The sequence below is a fragment of the Pempheris klunzingeri genome, chromosome 19 (assembly GCF_042242105.1).
Source record: "Pempheris klunzingeri isolate RE-2024b chromosome 19, fPemKlu1.hap1, whole genome shotgun sequence".
Taxonomy (NCBI): Eukaryota; Metazoa; Chordata; class Actinopteri; order Acropomatiformes; family Pempheridae; genus Pempheris; species Pempheris klunzingeri.
Window position 1 is genome coordinate 15,915,341 of NC_092030.1, and position 19,205 is coordinate 15,934,545.

The window sequence follows — 19,205 nt, forward strand, 5'->3', positions numbered from 1 at the left end:
GCTTTCACTGGAGGGGGAAGGTTGATATTGGGCATGAAGGGTCTACCGCTTAGCTTTAGCATGACCCAATGATTGACTCAGTCTGCAAATAAATATTGTCTGTCGAACTACATGAACCAAGCTAATTTCCTTCCTTAAAGGGATTTACTGGTCCTGAGGTACACAGTTTGTCTTCATTACCTCAGTGCACTACGCCACAAAGAGCGGCTCAGAGAAGCTGCAATGACGGGAGAATATGAATGTTTTTAGGTATTCTATTCAAATAGAGCATTGGTGAAATTCAATGAAGATGCCTTTGATTCATTAGGGACCCTGAGAGCCTTGTATCTTGTACTCTCCTAATGTCCTCTTCCTGTCTACATATATACAGACATTTAAAGGGGAGATAGAGGAAAAACACATTAGAATAGACTTCCATGGCTAATAGAGGAATATAGTATGTCAGGGTGAAAGGCAGGGGGCGGAGGAAGAGGAGGAAACTGTGTAGAGGTGAAAAATGAAAACATGGAGTACCATTTCTACACTCTATACATTGTTACCAGGAGAAAACAAGCGTACAAGTGGGCCGAGGTGTGTAAGAGGATGAGGAAAGGGGGAGATGGGTGGGGAGGGTATGCTGTAGTGAGGAAATACATGGAAACTAATCAGAGTCTTCCTGAGTCTCAGTCAGATATATCTGCAGGGCTGAAGACAGGAAGAACTCCTATAAACTGTCTCATTCACGGGGTGTTCCTCAGATCCTGTCTGATACAGATATGTGTCTTTGGGTACATTTAAAGTGTACATGGACTGTAATCCCACATTCTTCTTTGCCATATAATGTGTCCATGTGTGTGCGTAGCTGTACGATGAGAAAGGCTACAACAGGATATATAGTATGTACAGTAAATACGTCCTTCTGCATGCCAGCTGATGAAATGATCTTCATGTTTGCAGTTCTTTGTATATAGACATTCATAATATTTACATACGGAAATGGAGAAGGGTACCAGTGGTTCTGGTACTCAGTGATAGAAGAAATGGATACACATGTAAAGGTGTGTGTGTGTGTGCTTGTGTGAATGTCTGACAAAGAAATTGCAAGATAAAGACCAAAGTAAGTAAGAAGTAAATTCAAAGAAGTAAAATAAAAAAGCAGACAGTAATAAAAGACACTGGTAGTGAGCAATCTCTGTAACTGTAGTATCTAGATGGTGTTGCAGTAGTTGGTCATGCTGAAAGAAAGCTGAAGGGGACTTAAATAGCAAAAGGTAAAATCTGCATATTGTTGTTTGCTTATACAAGGATTCTTATTCACATTTTAATTCACATTTTATGAGATTGTCCTCCCAAGAATAGCGATGGGAACCATTCTACAGATGTGGCCTCCTATAGAGCTGCGGGCTGGGCCATGATAGGGCCCTGGCAGATCCGTAGTAGATCCTTGCAGGGTCCCTGCCGCATACTTGGCTGAAATTAAATCGCCCCCCAAATTCTTTTATGTGTGAATGTGTTTTTGCGGAGGAGGCGCCTTCTCGTAGACTGCCACTGTGTGCTTACATTCAAGTGACAAAGCAATGTAGTGGAGTAAATATGGTGATATTACAGAGCAAGAAAGTAGAGAGGTGTTGGTGGTGAGTGGATGGAAATATCAAACTTGTTTTATTGTTTCCAACTGACAGTCACTGTTTTTTTGGTATATCCACCCAAACCATGATCTTTCCCCAAACATTAACCAAACCTTAACCAAAGCAAAATGCAAAAATAGAAAGTAACATCTACGTCCTGCACCTTTTGAAGAGGTCTTCTGGATGTACATACTTTTTTCCTCCATTGGTTGATAGGGTGCCTGCTATTGATTACCAGTGGTGTCATGATGTGGTTTTTCGACACTGATACAGTTGGTTTGAAGATGTTTGATTTGTATCTTCTACTTGAAACAATTTCAAGATAATAACAGCAAGCTGGTGCAAGATTGCAAAGCTTTAGATCATTTTGGAGCTCTATTACAGGCCGATGAAGAGGACTGTGAAAGCACTGCCCAGAGTATCATTTTTAAGCTCTGTGCTTTTTGCATTATGGGCTAACATTGCACTTGTGTTCTAATCAGGGAGCTCTGCCCCCTCCTTTGAGCAAATTTCCTCCACCACCCTTCCTCTAATAATCCCACAATAATCTTAGTGGGATTTTTGGGAATCCTCTCCAGCTGTGGATCCCTGGCATTGGCACCTCTGTTCAGACTATTAGTAACCCTGCCCTTCTTTTAATGATATAAGTCAACGGCGGCTGAATTACTGGGCCTGAATGGCTCATTCATTCCAGTGCAGGGGCTGAGCGGACAAACAGCTGAACAAATGCATCACTCACATTTGTTTCTTTGATCCTAAAAATCAGATTTTGATTTGTGTTAAGGTAAATTGACACCCATATTTCATAATTTATGAATAAATAAATTAGAATCTGTTGCAACTGTGGTTAAGATTAGATCAGATAATGCTGCTGTATTTATTTAGAACAAATGCCGACCCATATACTCGTTCTTTTACCTAAATCTAAAAATGACCAATATTCACATTGACTCTTGTATGTCCTCTTTCACATCATTAAGTAGGATCCGTGTATGACGTACTGCTCTGTATGTATTGTACTGCAAAACCATTTCGATTAGGTTATTCAACTGACGGATGAAAAGCATCTTTCAGGAGCTACTAACCCAGATGGTAGGGCTTCAAACTTCTTTTTAAAACCGCACAGTGGCCCCTGACTTTCAACACAACACCACAGCTGGTAAATGAGTGTGGACCCCTGGGATATAGATTGCTTACATGGAGGACTGAGCGCCAAAGAGGCCTTGGAACAACTTTACTATATTCATCAGAGACCAAAACATTATTGCTGTTTGCTTAAAATCTGCTCTACAACAGTTCTTTGAGTTTGACTGTTATTTGGTTTACAGTGCTGTGATTACAAATAAGCTTCTTCCATTTTCACACATTTAATCCCTCATAAATTGCCCAGATTTGTGATGCACTTTTAGCTAATTACATCCTCTGATAGTTATGGTGTAATTATGAATGTACTTCAATGCTCTTAATAATAAATCCCAGTTTAGAATGGGTTCTTAGGAACAAGTGAAGGATCAGCTGTCACAGGCTGAATCCTGTATGTTACACTGACACTATTCTGGTCTAATTGTTTAATGCCGGACAGTCAGTCGTGTTCTCCTCTCCAGACACCGCTGCTCTGCTCTTATGTGACTGCTAAGATTTTCCCATGGCTCGGCAGACCAAGCCCCCGCAAATGTAGCTTATTAAGGCCCTGTACATGTCATGAGTGAACTCCTTACGACGCGTCCACCCGCCTTCCTTCTCCTCCTCCACCTCATTCTCCTCCTCCTCCCTGTTTCTGTCTGTCCCGCACCGTTCAGCAGAGTCGACACGCAATGGAACAGAGCTCAGTTTGAAACGGGACTTCAGACAGTTCAGCTGCGGATGCTGCAGCACAGGAAATGCCTTGTGGACTCCTGGTAGTCATTTAGCGATTTTACCTCTCTGGGGATCTCTTGTTTATCTCAACACCGAGCGTGACGCTGAACAGAAGAAAGTCCGTGGAATAACTGACGCTACGGGACATCCATCGTGAGTCAGGATGCTCGGGATAAGTCGGCATCTCACTTTCACAGCATTGGCAGTCGTTGGTGAGTAATAAGTTGAAAACAATTGTGCGCCTGTGCTGATTATAACGTGACATTTTGATTGACAGGCGCCTTCTCTGCCGCGTCAAGCTCTCCATCGTTTGCGCGCACGCTGGACAGCATCTTAGATCATCGCAGTCTGCATAATTGAAGACTGAGCGACTAAAAGCATCCATTAGGTGTGTCACTCACGTTGCCTGCGCGCCCATTAAAAGGTGGTGGCACCACAGTGTCCTCGTAAACTGCCCCTAAATACTTTCCATCCCTATTGCCCAGATGTTATTTATTCTGACTGAGGGAAACCGCAGAGCACTTAATTGTTTCTACGTGCAGCAGCTCGGTCTTAGAAACATGGCTTTGCTTCATGTTATAGAGACATTACAGTCAGTTAAATTACTGCATGGTGCTCTAATTGAATGTTACGCACGACAGTGTTTACGCACTAGAGTCAGGACTCCTTGGAAAGTAAGTTTTGTTGTCTCAGAGCAGACCTTTCTGCAGTGTCATGCATTTTCTTCATGTTCCTGCAGAAACTGAGACTTTGCAAAGCATGAGTCATGCGAAATTATGTCAGATCCTATGGTTAAGCAAACCCTTGGATGAAGTTTTGGATAAACAAGCAGGAGGGGGCATTTTCACAAACCTCCAGAGGTAATTAGATTTGAGTCTTCAGAAGGTGAAAAGTGAAATGAGTATTGCCTTTAAGAGGCAGTGAGGCTCTGTAAATGATATCTATATTGGTATTGTGGAGTCCCATAGGTGAAGCTGTGCTCTCAGACTCAGCTCCAGAGCAGCATGTTCAAGTAATTCAAACATGATGGAAAGTACCGGCAAAGTTGAGAGAACCACCCAAACTCCAGAGTTTGGAGGAGAGAAAAAAAGAAAGAGGAAGAAGAAGAAAGAGGGCAAAGTAAACAGAGCATGTCTCTCTTTAATTCTCAGATTCCTACGCTTACATGTGATACTGGCTTGTGATGGTCATTAGAGAATTGAGTTAGAAACGGAGAACGGAGAAGTGTGTGTGTGTGTGTGTGTGTGCGTGTGTGCGTGCGTGCGTGTGTGGAAAGGGATCAGAAGAAGCTCACATAACAAATCATCAACAAGTCAGGTTTACTCTCTTGATCCAGTGTGCCCCCGCTGCTCCCCGTTTAGCTCCACCAATCAGGTTGCTGTTGGTCACCAAACAGTCATCTTGGCTCCCTCTGTGCATCTTCACGCTGACTGTTTGTGAATGAGACTGGCTGCAATCGCTTAACCAAACTAGTCAGTGTTCTGTTGTTGTGTCCCGTCCCATCCTGCACACTCCTCCTGGAGCACAGTCTAGTCATGCAGTCTGGGCTGTTGGAGTATGACCTCAACTGGGTTAAGCAGGGGTAGAAGCTATCAGTTTTGAGACCATACTGGGAGATCCTGTGTTGTGCTATGGGAGCTGCCTCTGGCTGCCTCAGAGGCCCACATGTGGTTATTGTAGTGGCAGCATTTAATCTCTGTAAATTCCTAACGGAGATGGGGCTACAGGTGGTTTGAGTTTGGTGCTGCAGAGGAGAGGGGCATCTGGATTCAGTCAGTCAGACTGGAGTGGCCAAGCTTACTAAGGACCTGAACGGCATGGACACCAAACCTGAGACCAGGACTGCAGCTAATGATTGTTTTTCTAATCGATTAATCTGTTAGTTGGATTATTTTTTGATTAATTGTATGGAAAAAATGTCTTTCACAGATCCTCGGAGCCCAAGATTCAAAATGCTTTTAAAATAGTACGAATTAGAGCAGAAGCGTTTAGCAGATAACTGATTAGATGATCACCAGAAAAATAACCAGCAACTATTTCAATAATCAATCAATCGCTTCATTCAATTTTCAAGCAAAAATTGTGAAATTCTCTTATTTCAGCATCTCCACAGATATTATTTAAGATGTCACCTTGATCTCTGGGAAGTTGTGATGGACATACAACTTATGATGATATAAAATAGGAAAAGGTAGAAAATCAGAGAATGTGTACAAAGTATGTAGTAGTAAAAACATTTTTTTTGAATATCAGAATATGGTTTTAAAAAATGCCATTAGACCTTCTCCTAGTCCTATGTCTGATGAATAATCCAAATCCCAGAGGTATTTCATTTATGATGATTTAACTCAGCAAATCCTTAGAGAGGATGGAACCGGCAATGTTCAATGTTCAAAATTAAGATGCTTGAACTAGAGGATGTTTGCTATTTCTACTTGAAACATAACTTTAATCAACTATGAAAATAGGTCTTTACTTGTGTCCTCTTTATTTGTTGGGCGTGTGCGTGATACAAGCTGAAGCTGTTTGTGTGACCTCTCCTAAATGCAGCGCATCACAGAGATCACACGTGATGTTTGCTTGTCAGACGTGAGAAACGGCAATAGCACTTCTTGGAGTTCATACGTTTCCTTTAACACACCAGAAATTGCCCGTTCATCTGGATCGTCACACAGCCAGAATACAGACAACATGTCCCTCTTGCTTAGGAATGTATTTAATGTCTTTGTAACTGTGTCTGCTACAAAGATGGAGAGAAGGGGTGAAGAGCGATTCCTCAACATTCCTCTGAAGACTGGGATGCATTTTTTTTCTGCAAGTTTCTCACATCTCAGATTTGGGAATTTGTCTTTCCTCTATACTTTCATGAGCACATGGAAAAATGCAGTAGATGACCAGAGTAGAGGGTTAATTCACTGAAAGCTGTAAGGTCAAGGGATGTAAGTCTTCAAACATTAAAAGCTCCGAATTGAATTTATGAGCCTGAGCAGTGAACACCGGCCATCTCTGTCATTAGCAATATGTCTTCTCCTCCCCCTCTTCTATTATCTTTCATTTGAACCAGCTCACTCCCTGGGTCCCAGCAATCAGCTCTGATTTGACACAACCTGTCTGCTGGCAGAGGCGGACACATTCCCTGGAATGTTTAAGTAATTAAGATCTGATTGCGTTTATTCGGCATCTTTGATGAGTTCACTTTTAGCATTTAACTATCATCCAAAGTTATGCCATTACGCCACTGAACACATCGAAGGTGTGAACGGAAATCAAGTTTATTGTCTTGACATCTGTTGGCTGTCACCATAAAATCTCTGTGAGAAAACTGCATGACACCTCTGTGAATTGACATGAATTTGAACCCAGATGGATTACCATGGGATTTTGTACAGACATTCAAGGCCCACACGGGATGAATCATCTAATTTGTCATGAATCATCAGGTCAAAATTTCAATTTGTCCAGTATTTTAGTTTATCACCAAACATCTTTAAATCTAACTAACATCAGGGTGTTAACTTAGTCATTCAAATGCAGCCTGCAGCATTTAGCTCAAAACATGCTGGCATGGCTGTAGAGTCACAGTGGTGTTTCAGATGCTGAACAGAACAATGATGGTTTCAAGTGGACCCTCAAAAGTCCGTATGTATGACCATACAGGAGGCATTTGTCAACATGTTTTTCTCAGAAATGTGGTCCAGCAGTTTATGGTTAGTGTTACACATTAGCACTTAGTTAGTGCTACAGGATGTGGCAAAGGTGCAGGTTTCACACCTCCTATAAGTGAGGATGTCAGCATACCAACTAACACTTATGTCATGGTTTACATTTGTGACAATATGTGACTGTGATAAAGTGACTGCGGTTCAGATTGTTCTGATCACCAGTCAGCCAGTCACTGTGGACATAGCAAGTAGGTTTATTTGTTAAACATGATGTCATCCATAGTAAGCAAAAACAACTTAAAACTCCATTTTAAACGTGGATGTTCAGGAAGAAACGATGCTGCATTCTGAAGTGGGCATCAGTCTGTACAGTCAACTGAAAATAATTCATTATTTTGGTTGTTGTTGATGCAGGTAAACATCTCTGGGGGTCTTTGCAGAGTTAGGTGTTATGGCCAACTGCAGTTTGCACAGGTTGCAAAGAAGCCAATATGCCCTAAGAAACGCTGGCCTTGTGCAGAGCTGAGCATCAAACAAGCTGACGCATCGTACAGATATGAAACTGTATGGTTCACCCACTGCAAATATATATGATTGTGGACAGTCAGGGCATGCAATAAGCTCCATGTACAATTAGAAGTCACATGAACAGCCTCTTGCTTGTGGAGACACAAGTGAAAAGGATTCATTAAGAGCATTGTAGCTACATTTAGAGAAGTATGAAATCAAATGAATCATTACATGCAGTCTTGTATAAATTCTCAGTAGTCTACCTATTTTAGAGTGTTCATTCAAAGTTAACAAAGAGACTTAACTATATTTATTTGAAATTAGAGAGTGATTTGTCCATGGTTGACATAGAGTGTGTGTATTTTGTTGAAGATCAACATTCATTTCAAGTACTTAACAAGCACTAACTCAGTAGGACTGTACTGTACTTATCAGGGCCGTGCCACATGAAGCTCATTCAGATGAACTTCTGCAACTTGGGTGCATGTAGAGGCGGCCAGTGTTAGAATATCGCTAATTTGGCAGGAAGTTGATAAATGCAAAACAGAAAGGCACATGCTTCCTCCTAGAACTGTGTTAGTCAAAGTAACGTTCAAAGATTTAGCCCCAACACTGTGAAACCACAAAGGGCCACCCACATGACTTGGGATCATACTCTGCTGTCTGAGACAACTACAGATGTGGAACTTATTCTGCTGTCTCTGTAGCATGTGGCAACCATGGAGCTATCGTTTGCAAAGTGAAAGATGTTCAAGGTTTGGTGAAGCTGATGTATCTTATGACATCAATGAGGGCATTACTGGCTGAAGACAATTGTGCCTTTTACCCTCATGTCTTGTCGCTTAGCTTGACATTGAGTGGTGGTCATAGACAAAACATCTAAAGAGATTAAAGGGTTTTTTTGCCATCCTGTGCCTTTATTGAACAGTGTGCAGTACAGGTATGAACAGGAAATATGATATGACATGCAACAAAGGGCCCCAGTCAGAATCAAACCAGGGGCGTTTGGGTTTTATGGTATGCATTAACCACAAGGCCACTACATGCCCCCATTTTTACAGACCTAAGTGTAATATCTGCATCGCTTACATTTTGACTTAGTAAAGTAGAAATGTACAAGCCACTGTAATCGCAATCTGTAATTAGCAAGAAAAATAAGAGAAGTCAAATTAAACATCTACTTACTTGTAGTATGAGTATGCTATGAAGTAAAAATGAATGAACTAGAAATATCCCTATTCTCCATTGACTGAGCCTGAAATCAAACCAGGAGCAGGGTGTTTTCCCAAGCTGATATTCTGTGGGCATCTTGGAGACACTTTGTAATCTACAGTTAAGGGTATTAAAAATAAATGTATGAATTAGCCTGGTCTTTAAAATCAACTAACCACTTGGTGGATTGCCATGAAATTTTACAGACACACTCAAGGTTAATACTCTGGTTTATTTATCAAGTTTTCTTTACACTGAGTTTTACATTTTCACAAGGCCGCTTGTGTGGCCTTAGTCTCGTTGAAATACAAATTCCAAATAGATATGACTAAATAATGTCTCTTGTGTGTCAAGCACACACTAGGGCTGGGTTCTGCCACAGAACTGAGTCATCACTGAATCATTATGGTCTGTCTCTGCCATAGCTGCAGACTGGGAAGTGAGAGAGTAATAAAAGGAAAGTCGGGGTTGCCAAGGTGATGCTTGTGCCAAACTTTTTCTGGTCTATAACTGGTGAAGGTGAAGTCTTCTCCAGAAGTTTCATAGTTTCAGCACTTAGCATGCAGCTTAGCTTTCTCTCGCTCATTTGTGAAAACGATTGAATGCGTTGGTCTTTTAAATGGTTAAATGTTCTGTCAGACGTTGACTGTGCTACTTAAAACCTCATCTTCCTAAGTTCCTAAGTGGCCCCTAAGCACAAAAAATAAACATGATAGTGAAATAAGTGCAGAATAATCCCCGACAACATACACACACTTTGGAAAGAAACTGATTTCTGCTATACCGGAGCTTCAAATAAACAAGACACCCGTGAAGGTGCGACATCCTACGTCGTGTTGGCTTACGCGGGTCTTAACCTCCAAAGAAGGTCAAGCCACACACAGACACACACATGTATAAACACAGGGACACACACTGAACACATAAAAGCATTCTGCATGTGTTTCACACTTCATCGCCCGTCACTTCTTCTCAGACTGTTACAATTTTAGCATTTTCAGGAGCATTATCTTTACCCCGTGAAGGCCTGGTGTAATTGTTTCCATACTGAGGATTTTTCTGAAATATTTTTAGAAGGATAAGAAGGATAAAATGTAGAATCACCACTGAGAGGCTCACGCTGGACTACGAGAGTGCAATATGAGATCGTACAAATATTTAGCATTTAGTATAAACTGCACCACCAGTTTTATCAAACATTATTCATTTTTCTGCATTGACAAATACAAAATGATCTCTTCTGTCAGCTCCACTCTGCCATGTTCACAGATACTTTGCGTGGGCTGAGGTATTTTTTGGCCATGTGACCTCTGGCACTACACTACGCAGTTGTTGTGAGGCATCAGGGGCAAAGAAAAGGGAGGAGGAGGCAGCAGGGCAGACAGGGAGGCAAAGGGGAAAGTGTAACGGAGGTTGTTGGGTGAGGAAAACTGCTGGTGAGACAATAGGGTGACACAGGGGAGGCCCATTTCACAGAATCTGTACTGGGAGGAGATTGTGTTATCTCCAGTTGGAGCAGAGACAAGGAGGGGAGTGAAAAGTGCAGAGGTTAAAGAGAGAGCAGACAACTGCTGCTTCTGTTTTTCAGACACAGAAGACAGTCGGTCATCTCTGCAGCTTCTTCATTTGATACCACAGTGGTAAACAAGTTCTCCTGCCAAAATAGCTTGTCAGTGGCTCCCAAAACGTTTCATGACTGTTCTGACACATTTTCTGATCTACTTCTATGGTTAAGTGATGAAGTTTCAAGCTAAAGTAACCTGTTTGGTTTGGTTCAAGACCTTTGTCCTGCACCAGGTGGACTCATTTGTGGTGGGAAAGCAAAATGTCCCAACTGGTACTGTGTAATACCAGATATAAGAAGATCAAAACTTAAACTACTATTAAAATAACCTGCTGAATCGTGACCTGTCAAGGAAGCGATCGCCTGTTCTGTATAAGCGATGTATTGACTTAATGCAGTTCCTCAGACAGAAAGTTCTTGATGCCATTATTCTGTCTTTTAACTTCCTGTCCACACCGGTAGCTTGACATCTGCTGCTTGTGATCACTTTGCGGCTGCGCTTTAACAAATATTAGATATATAACGTACATCCTGAAGGTATAAGAGGGCTGGAAGAAAATCTGAGACTTTCTTCTACAGTGTCTGATAAACATTGACAGTAATTAGATCCTGCACAGCTCTGGGATCAGCCAATCATTGATAATCTGACTGTTAAAATAGTCATGGTGACTCAGAATTTATGTTTTATTGTGTGTTTATTACAATATGAAAAATACAAAAACATTTATCTGATATCCGTTCATAATACAATATTTCTTCATTTAAGACACATTGTGTTTTAGATGAAGAAATAGTCTTTTCCCAGTACTGATGTTTATTTGAAAAGTCCCTTTGTTTTGGGTGTATTGTGAACAGGATTCAGGCCTGTCTACAGTCATTTCCTTGTTTTTACCACTGTGCCAACCAAGAGCCCATAAGATTTGGCCAGAAGAAACACATAAGTAATACTCTTACACACACACGCGCACACACACACAACCACACAACCACACACACATGCTTGTACTCCTCAGGGGCTCTCACTACCTGTTATGTGCTGATAGCCTCAGATCCTCTGTGTGTGTTTGTGTGCTTGCAACCAGAGCAATGCTGCATCTGTGCACCAGGCCTGTCCAGCCCTCCATCCCCCCGTCTCTCTCCCAGGCCAGCGGCAGGCCAGAGCTATCCATCAAACTGGCATCACACAGGGAGCAGTGGAGCTGTGGCGTCTGCCTGGGGCAGCATGTTCACATTAACCTCTCCAACAGGAGGGCAGCATGTACGCTCGTCATGATGATCAGACTAAAGTTTTGTGGGAAAAAAAACCTTTCAGTCTGTAGGTCAGACACAACATTGTCTGTCATCAGATGATCAATAGTAGATAACTCATATTGGAAACTGCAGCAGAGAAAATTGATCCTGATGTCCCCTGTCGTATATCGATGAATATATTCCTCTCTGGACTCTTTCTGTTCTTTTTTTCGTGACATTATTTGGAAGTTAAGCTCTGGCAGATAAACAGACATGGGAGCATTTCATTTGTCATAGTCACTTGTATATATGTGGGAACAAAAAGCAAAATTTTCATGTTCATTTTGGCAGCGAATCACAATCTTTATATGGGATATATAAATTGCAAGTGTATGCAATTTTAATGTAGTACCAAGTGATTTGTGGCAATCTAGCAGCAGATTAGAAGATAAGTAGCTGAAGCTTCTGAAACCACATATTGGACTGTGCCGAGGCAGCAAATGTCACTCTAAATCTCTATGTATGCGTGCTAAACAAAGAGAATTCTGTTTAATGCTGTAGCAACTTCAAGGCCTGATCTTGCAACACATTTTCAGAGAGGGGGGCAAAGTGATGTCTGCAGGAGGGAGGAAATACACTTGATTATGGGGGGAGAACTTAATGTTTCAGACCTTCAGTAACCTTGGGTGTTTTTTGGTGTTTGGATACAAGAAAAAACTTGAAATTAGTGGTTGGGGAAGGAACTAAAACTCTGTTTGTGACATCACATCATTACACTGTCTAGGTTTTTGTATGTGAAATTTTTTATTGATCTAAGAGATGATGATCTTCAGAGTACTGAAAGTAAGTGTGTCCTGTGTGATGGATTTCTTTACTGTTTTTGAGTAGCCTTGAAATAGGAGAGAAAGAAAACATCAGGGGGAGTAGTGGCTCTCCTTGAACACATCTGTGTGTTTGACAGATAGAAGGAGTGTGTCGACGGGGGTGGGATTCACCCCCGCTGAGGTCACATCCACACTAATGTGGGTCTTTCTTTTTCTATCTTTCTGAGCTTCCATCCACAGTAGGCCAGAGTTTCTCACATCTACGGTATTGATTCTATCATGTTATAGTAGGGTGTGAACACTGTGCAGGCTCTTTAAATAACACAGTCTGTGTTCTAAGCATATCATTTTTTCTATTCTAAGCTTTTCCCTTTCAATCTTTGTTTAGCACACGATATATTTACAAAACATCCCACAGCTAACAATTAATCTGCTGTTATGATCCACACTAAACAATCATTTCAGTATCCTTCTAAAGAGCTTAACAAACATGGGTGTGTTTCTGTTCTCCACACTGCTGTAAGAAGCACATATAATGAAGTAAATAATGAACAAACCCTCATTTGAGGGATAGTTCAGCATTTTGGATAGCACTCTTTTCTAACTCTTCTAACTTTATGTTAATATGGAGTCACAGTAGATCTTAGTGCCAATTCGCTATAGCTTAACAAAAGTTCAAAAAGTCACTACGTCCAAATGTTGCTTTCCAAGATTATGGCACAAAACTATGTGAAAACTATATTGTGCCATTTTTACATTTCAGTTTGTGTACAGATTAAACGGACACGATATAACAAGGTTTGGAGGTGCGGGTAAGTGTATTTTTGAATTTTGGGAGGAGCCAGGCTAGCTGTCTCCCCCTGCTGCCAGTCTTTATGCTAAGCTAGGCTAATCATGCCCCACCTCTAGTTCAAAACGTCATGTGAGTGGTATCAATCTTCTCATCTAACTTTTGGAAAGAGAGCGAGTAAGAGTTTTTACGACCTAATCATTTGAGAGCCACGTTTTTTCTGAAAATGCCCTCGTCAGCGTGAGGGATAGAAACAGACAGTGAGCCTGAAACTACCACTAAGCAAATTGTCAATCCTATAACTCACTCCTTAGCCGGCAGAAAGCTAGACGCACTCTACTATTCATGTATTCCTCTACCGCTAATTAAAATTTTAACAATATAAGTGGATAGTGCAAATCAATATATTGGTCTGTTAAGTGGGAATCTGGCTAAGGGCTTTCCTATCACTTAAAAAGCACAAATAAATCACACTGTAAGACTGTAATTAGAGCATTGAAATTGTAGTGTATGTTGTTTATTATACAAAGCATGTTATTTGACATGAGACATGCATTTATTTTTGCTTATACTCAGAAATTGTTCCCCGCTTGCACAGACTGTTTACTTAGACTCTGAGTGTCCACACTCCTACTTCCCTGTTCATTGGATTCTCATTTGTATCTGTGTTTTTTCTTTCAAAGTTTCTATTTGCTTTCTCTGACTTGGCAAAATAAACCTGCAGGGCTGCTTTAAGAGTTGTTGATTAGTAGGAATATGAAGTTTACCCACGAGTGCATGGTTCTGGTATTTTCTCTCACTGTTTGCTTCATAGCATGAGGCATAGCATGATTATTTTTGCATGTTGCTTATTGAATCTGGAGGAAGGTCATTCTTTGACCCCTGGGTGTGTGTATTTTTAGTTCCACCAGAGGTGTTTGATCTACCCCAGAAGTCCCCCCATCCCAGCTGCTCCCTGTATGTTACAACTGGTGTGATCAGCAGATATAGCAGACATCGGATGTGTATGTGTCTGCTGGATACGGTTAGGAGAGTGTCACCCACCCCTGCATTATACGGGGAGAATTTGGGGGGGATGAAAGCTTTGACAGCCGTCAGGGGGGATGATGTCATGCGTGGGTCTCAGCTTGTAAGCCTGCATGTTTTCCGCACCAGTGAAGAAACAGAGCTCCAGAGAATACATCTGGAAGTCTCAGAGAGTGGAATCAGACACCATTGAGCCGACACCTTCAGTCAATGGATGAAAGGATGGATGAAGAGAGGAGAAGAGAGATGCTAGAATGGGCAGGAGGGAGGGGGGACGAAGATGAATGGGAGGAAGAAATAGTAGAGAGATGGATGATGTTCCTGAGGAGAGGAGGGATGGGAGAGTGAATTAATGAATGGGTGGAGGAGAGGAAGCAGACTGCATAGCGAGCAGGTTTGAAGGAGATGATTTTTAGCCATGCTGACGGTTTGGCTGTAGGGATGGCACTGCCAGTCCACTTTAGTCCAGACTTATATTCATTCATTCACAGTCATTGGATAGACTGCCATGAAATTCTGAAAACACATCCATGTTCCACAGGATGAAACCTACTGACTTTCCTGATACCTTAACTTTCCTTTTGCATCACCAGCAGGTAAAAGTCGAACTTATCTAGTGACATATCTGAACTACTCATCAAAATCATGATCCCCGAGGATGAATCTTACTGACTTTGGTGATCCCCTGAATATTTGTGGTTTTGGGTGAAAAGTATCAACAACTATTGCACTGGTCGCCATACAATTTGGTACAGACATTGATGTTCCCCTCAGGATGATTAGTAATAACTCTGCCTTCTCAACTAGCGCCACCATCAGGTCATATTTTTAATTTGCCCAATACTGGTAATATAATACTGGTTTATGACCAGATATCTGCAAAACTAATGACCTGTATCCTTTAGCGTCAATTGTAATTTGTTTTTAGTGCTAATTAGCAAGTTAGTATACTTATACGCTAAATGAAGATGGGCAAGTTTATCCAAATTTAGCTACCTTGCCTTGCGTGGCTGTAGACCTTGTCTATAGTCTGTTTCTAATCATGCTACAGCTCGTCTTATTTATCTATATCTTCCTCTGCCCCCCACGTATATTAGAAAACATTCAATGGAATTTGGCCTCTTGTGTTCCCCTCTGCATATGAAGACGCAAACACGCCTACATTCATGACCTCTTGTGTGCATTTCACACCCACATACTGCACTAATGCCAAGAAATAGACACCGACGGAGCAGACAGTTAAATTAGAAAATGAAGCAGAACTAAAGCCTGTGAGACATTCAGCTCATGGTAGCCATTCTCAGAGTGTTAACGGAGGAAAGTGTGGATACTTTTGGAGCTCAAAACAAGACGAATTTGAAGAACAGGCTGAAAAAGTCGGAGAAAGATTATGGGGAAGTATGAAGGGAAAGTTGTGAAAGAAGGGCAGTGAAGAAGAAAAACAGATTAAGATAAAAGAACAAAGGAGGAAACCTGGAAATATTTCAGTTTCATAACTTTTTCATGACTCTTGGCTGATTGTGGCCATGCGAGAATATGAAGCTTCTCTTGTTTGCCAGTCCTGTCTGGTGTTTAACACCAGCACATGGTGCATGAAGGTCCAGGTCCCACCCAAAGACCTTTTCAGACCCTAGTCCATCATAAAGTCCATATTAAATTCATTCTGTCAATCTGACTATGCCATTTATCATTGACATTGTCCAGTTTCTGAGCTACTACAGATGTTTGCTTACTTTAATTTTAAAGGATTTGTTTCAACTGTCTGTCTTGGATCAGCTTTACAACTGACACGTGTCTCTACACCTAATTAAGTTTCTGGGTTACCACTTTGTTGCCCACAGGTGCTGATTTGCACCAGACTTTAAAGCTGAATATAATTAGGTATGTTACAGATGAGCAGGTGCCAGTTGGGTGTGTGTTTTTACTGTGGCTGAACAGGGCTTTGAAGCCTGCAGGTGCTGACTTTGGGTCATTTTTATAGCTGGTTTAATGTCTCGCAGTCCAACAGGTGCTGATCTGTGCAGCTTTCTGCCCTGGCTGTGTCGCACAGATCTGACTTTTGCACTTGGTTTGATGTCTTGCAGAATTGTTAAATGCTGAAACTGAGTCGTTTTGGTTTTGATAACTGTGTCCGAGAGGGCAGCAGGGTTCTGTTGTGGGTTAGTGTGGCTGACAGAATGCCAGGATCAATCAGGGCCACATTGAGCTTGACTGAAAACAGACTTGTTGGTTGCTCATTGTAGACTTCAGGCTGTGATATTTAAACAAAATTAGATTGGATCTTTCTGGTGGGCAAAAAGGAGATGTGGACTACATGGACTATATTGTATCTGCACATTTCTGTCTGCAGCCATGCTGGCAGCTGTGTGAGGCCGTTCATGCTAACATGCTGATGTTTAGTAGATATAATGTTTATTATTATTTATTATTATGCCACCAGCACTGCTAAAAATCTCCTTCTTCCCTGCTCACCATGTGTACACCATAGAGTACAATATGAACCCTTCAGACAGTGACTGACAGGTTTATATGCCAATGCCTCAGTGGCTCATGAGGCGATTTCCATCCACAAAGGGAGAAGTCCACTTATTGGTTTTCCAGGGCAGATGTTAGCCCAGCCTGAAAATAGCAAGTTACATAACTCACTGGTTTTGATTTGAGCAGAGCAGAGCCACCAAATTCAGCAAAATTAGATTGATATAAACACAAGACGTGTCTGCTAGTAGACAGAGGACGTTCCTGTATAATTTACAGCACAGTTCTGCATGACTCTGAACTGTACTTGAGCTCAGTCTGTGACAAATAGAAAAGCCTGGTTGGCCCGAAGCCATCTTAAATCAGCGAAATTAGCTGTGTGTGTCAATGTGTGTGTGTGTGTGTGTGTGTGTGTGTGCACCTTTGGATTTGAGGGGATGTCTATAATCAGGTTAATAGGAACAGGAAATGGAGCTTCTCTGAGAGATGGAGAGGGGCAACAGAGGAAGTGCTCAAATGAGCGAGGGAGAAACGGGGGGGATAATATTTCTTGGCTGGGATTCCAGTATATGACTCTGCAGGTCTTTCTAGATTTCTCTATCTCTGTTTACCATAGAGGGAAGTGCAATGCGTAATCTTAAATGAAATCTTTGGTCGACGTCTAAACATGACAGGATGATGACAGGAAGCAGTATGTTTTTATAAGAAAGCAGCGAGAGGGGCTTGTAACTCACCCAACTGCATGTTGTTCATGCATATAAGCCTGCTTGAATTATGGTCTACCTACATGGACTTATCGCTCTGCTTGTATTGCTCTCCATGTCGTCTGTTCTGTGTGTAGTCTGATATTGTTTAGCCTGGCTTGTGCCATCTGAATAACTATAGACAGTGTTTAGTTATCAAATGTAGGTAGACTATTTTCACCATCTCAATGTAGTGTGTTTGCATATTAACATTTTTAAGAGCGCTTTAATATTATTTAAGAACACAAAGTAGAGCTCAGGCTGAAGGGAATACCATTAGTTATGCAGACAGGTGGTCATAAACCAAAATATTGGACAAATTGATATTTTGATATGATGATGGCGTTAGATGAAACGTGAGAAAATCACCCAAGTTATTGCAATCATCCTGAGGGAAATGTGAATAGGTGCATCAAATTTCATGGCAGTCCATTCAATAATGGTGGCGCTAGAGGAAAGGTCAAGGGATCACCAATGTCATTAGGACTCATTCTCTAGAGAACACAAATGCCTGCACAAAACTGCACGGGAATCCATGGAATATGTGTTCACATATTTCAGACTGGACCAAAGTGGTGCACTGTGTGACCGAGCCTTGAGCTCGACCACTGGTGTGGCTTAGAAGTCGTGCAATTCCTTTGGCAGCACAACCCAGACTCCATATGGTAGTTCTCTACTGTGTTTGGGTCAGACTCATTAACTTCAGAGCATCATCATCAAAGAGCAAATAGCTGCTTTTTATTTGTGTCTCCATGTATGTGGTCTCTGTCTGCATGTCCTTTTATCAGCCCCAGTGTTTTTCTGCTCCTCTGCACTCCCTCACAAGTACAGGAATTGAATAAATTATACTGGAGGAATTCCCTGGCTCAGTAGATATAAAGAGTGTCATTGTCGTGCAGGCACAATGAGACATGGATGGATTTATATAGAGCCTCTGTGATATATACTCAGCTCAGTGACAGACGGACGCAGACTGTGTGGAGTGCAGAGAAGAAGCCATTGTCCTGCAGGTCAGACTGGACTGACCAAAGTACCTCACATTAATGTTTGAAATTCCTCCACTGTCCTCCAAAATGACACTGTGTGTGTGTGTGGGTGTGTGTGTGTGTGTGTGTGTGTGTGTGTGTGTGTGTGCATGTGCATGTATTCCTGTGATATGGTTCACACAGTTTATCCCTTATATCAGTATACCATCTCTATTTATAGTGTCTCACTAAATATTCATTTGAATTATACAATTTTTGTGGCTAAATTACCCAAATGTCTGTTGTTTATTAAGTTATTCTATTATTAGATCTGTTTATTTTTCATTTTGGAGTTGTATCTCAAATATTTCTTGAAATATTTCAAGAATGTTTCTTAATGCTGACCTTTAACTTAGTAACACAGTTTTAGTTTACGAGAAAATGAAGCCACAAGTATCATTTTCCAGGACTGGATTGGCTAACTTTCTTCTGTTTAGTAAACAGTCTCTGGCACTCTGTGTAACCTTTTTCTTTCCCTCCATCCCTGCAGTGCTGCTGGCGTGTGTGTTGTCCTTCAACGTGGACCAGAAAAATGGTTTGTCGTTCACCGGCCCACTGGAGGACATGTTTGGCTACACTGTCCAGCAGTTTGAGAACAGCGAGGGGAAATGGTGAGTGTTGACAACTGTGCATTTTGAAGAACTGATGTATTGAGAGTGTACAGGGAGGACAAAATTAAT

At 41.5% G+C, this 19,205-nt stretch overlaps 1 protein-coding gene across 1 annotated transcript in view; it reads left to right on the plus strand.

The window, feature by feature from the left end:
- The first annotated feature begins 3,409 nt into the window (after positions 1 to 3,409).
- itga1 (integrin, alpha 1) overlaps positions 3,410 to 19,205 on the plus strand; it is a 39,756-nt gene continuing 23,960 nt past the window's right edge. Inside the window, exons 1-2 of the mRNA XM_070850602.1 lie at positions 3,410 to 3,676; positions 19,016 to 19,136. Coding sequence (XP_070706703.1) covers positions 3,628 to 3,676; positions 19,016 to 19,136 — 170 coding nt within the window. The 5' untranslated portion in view covers positions 3,410 to 3,627. The remainder of the gene's footprint in view (positions 3,677 to 19,015; positions 19,137 to 19,205) is intronic.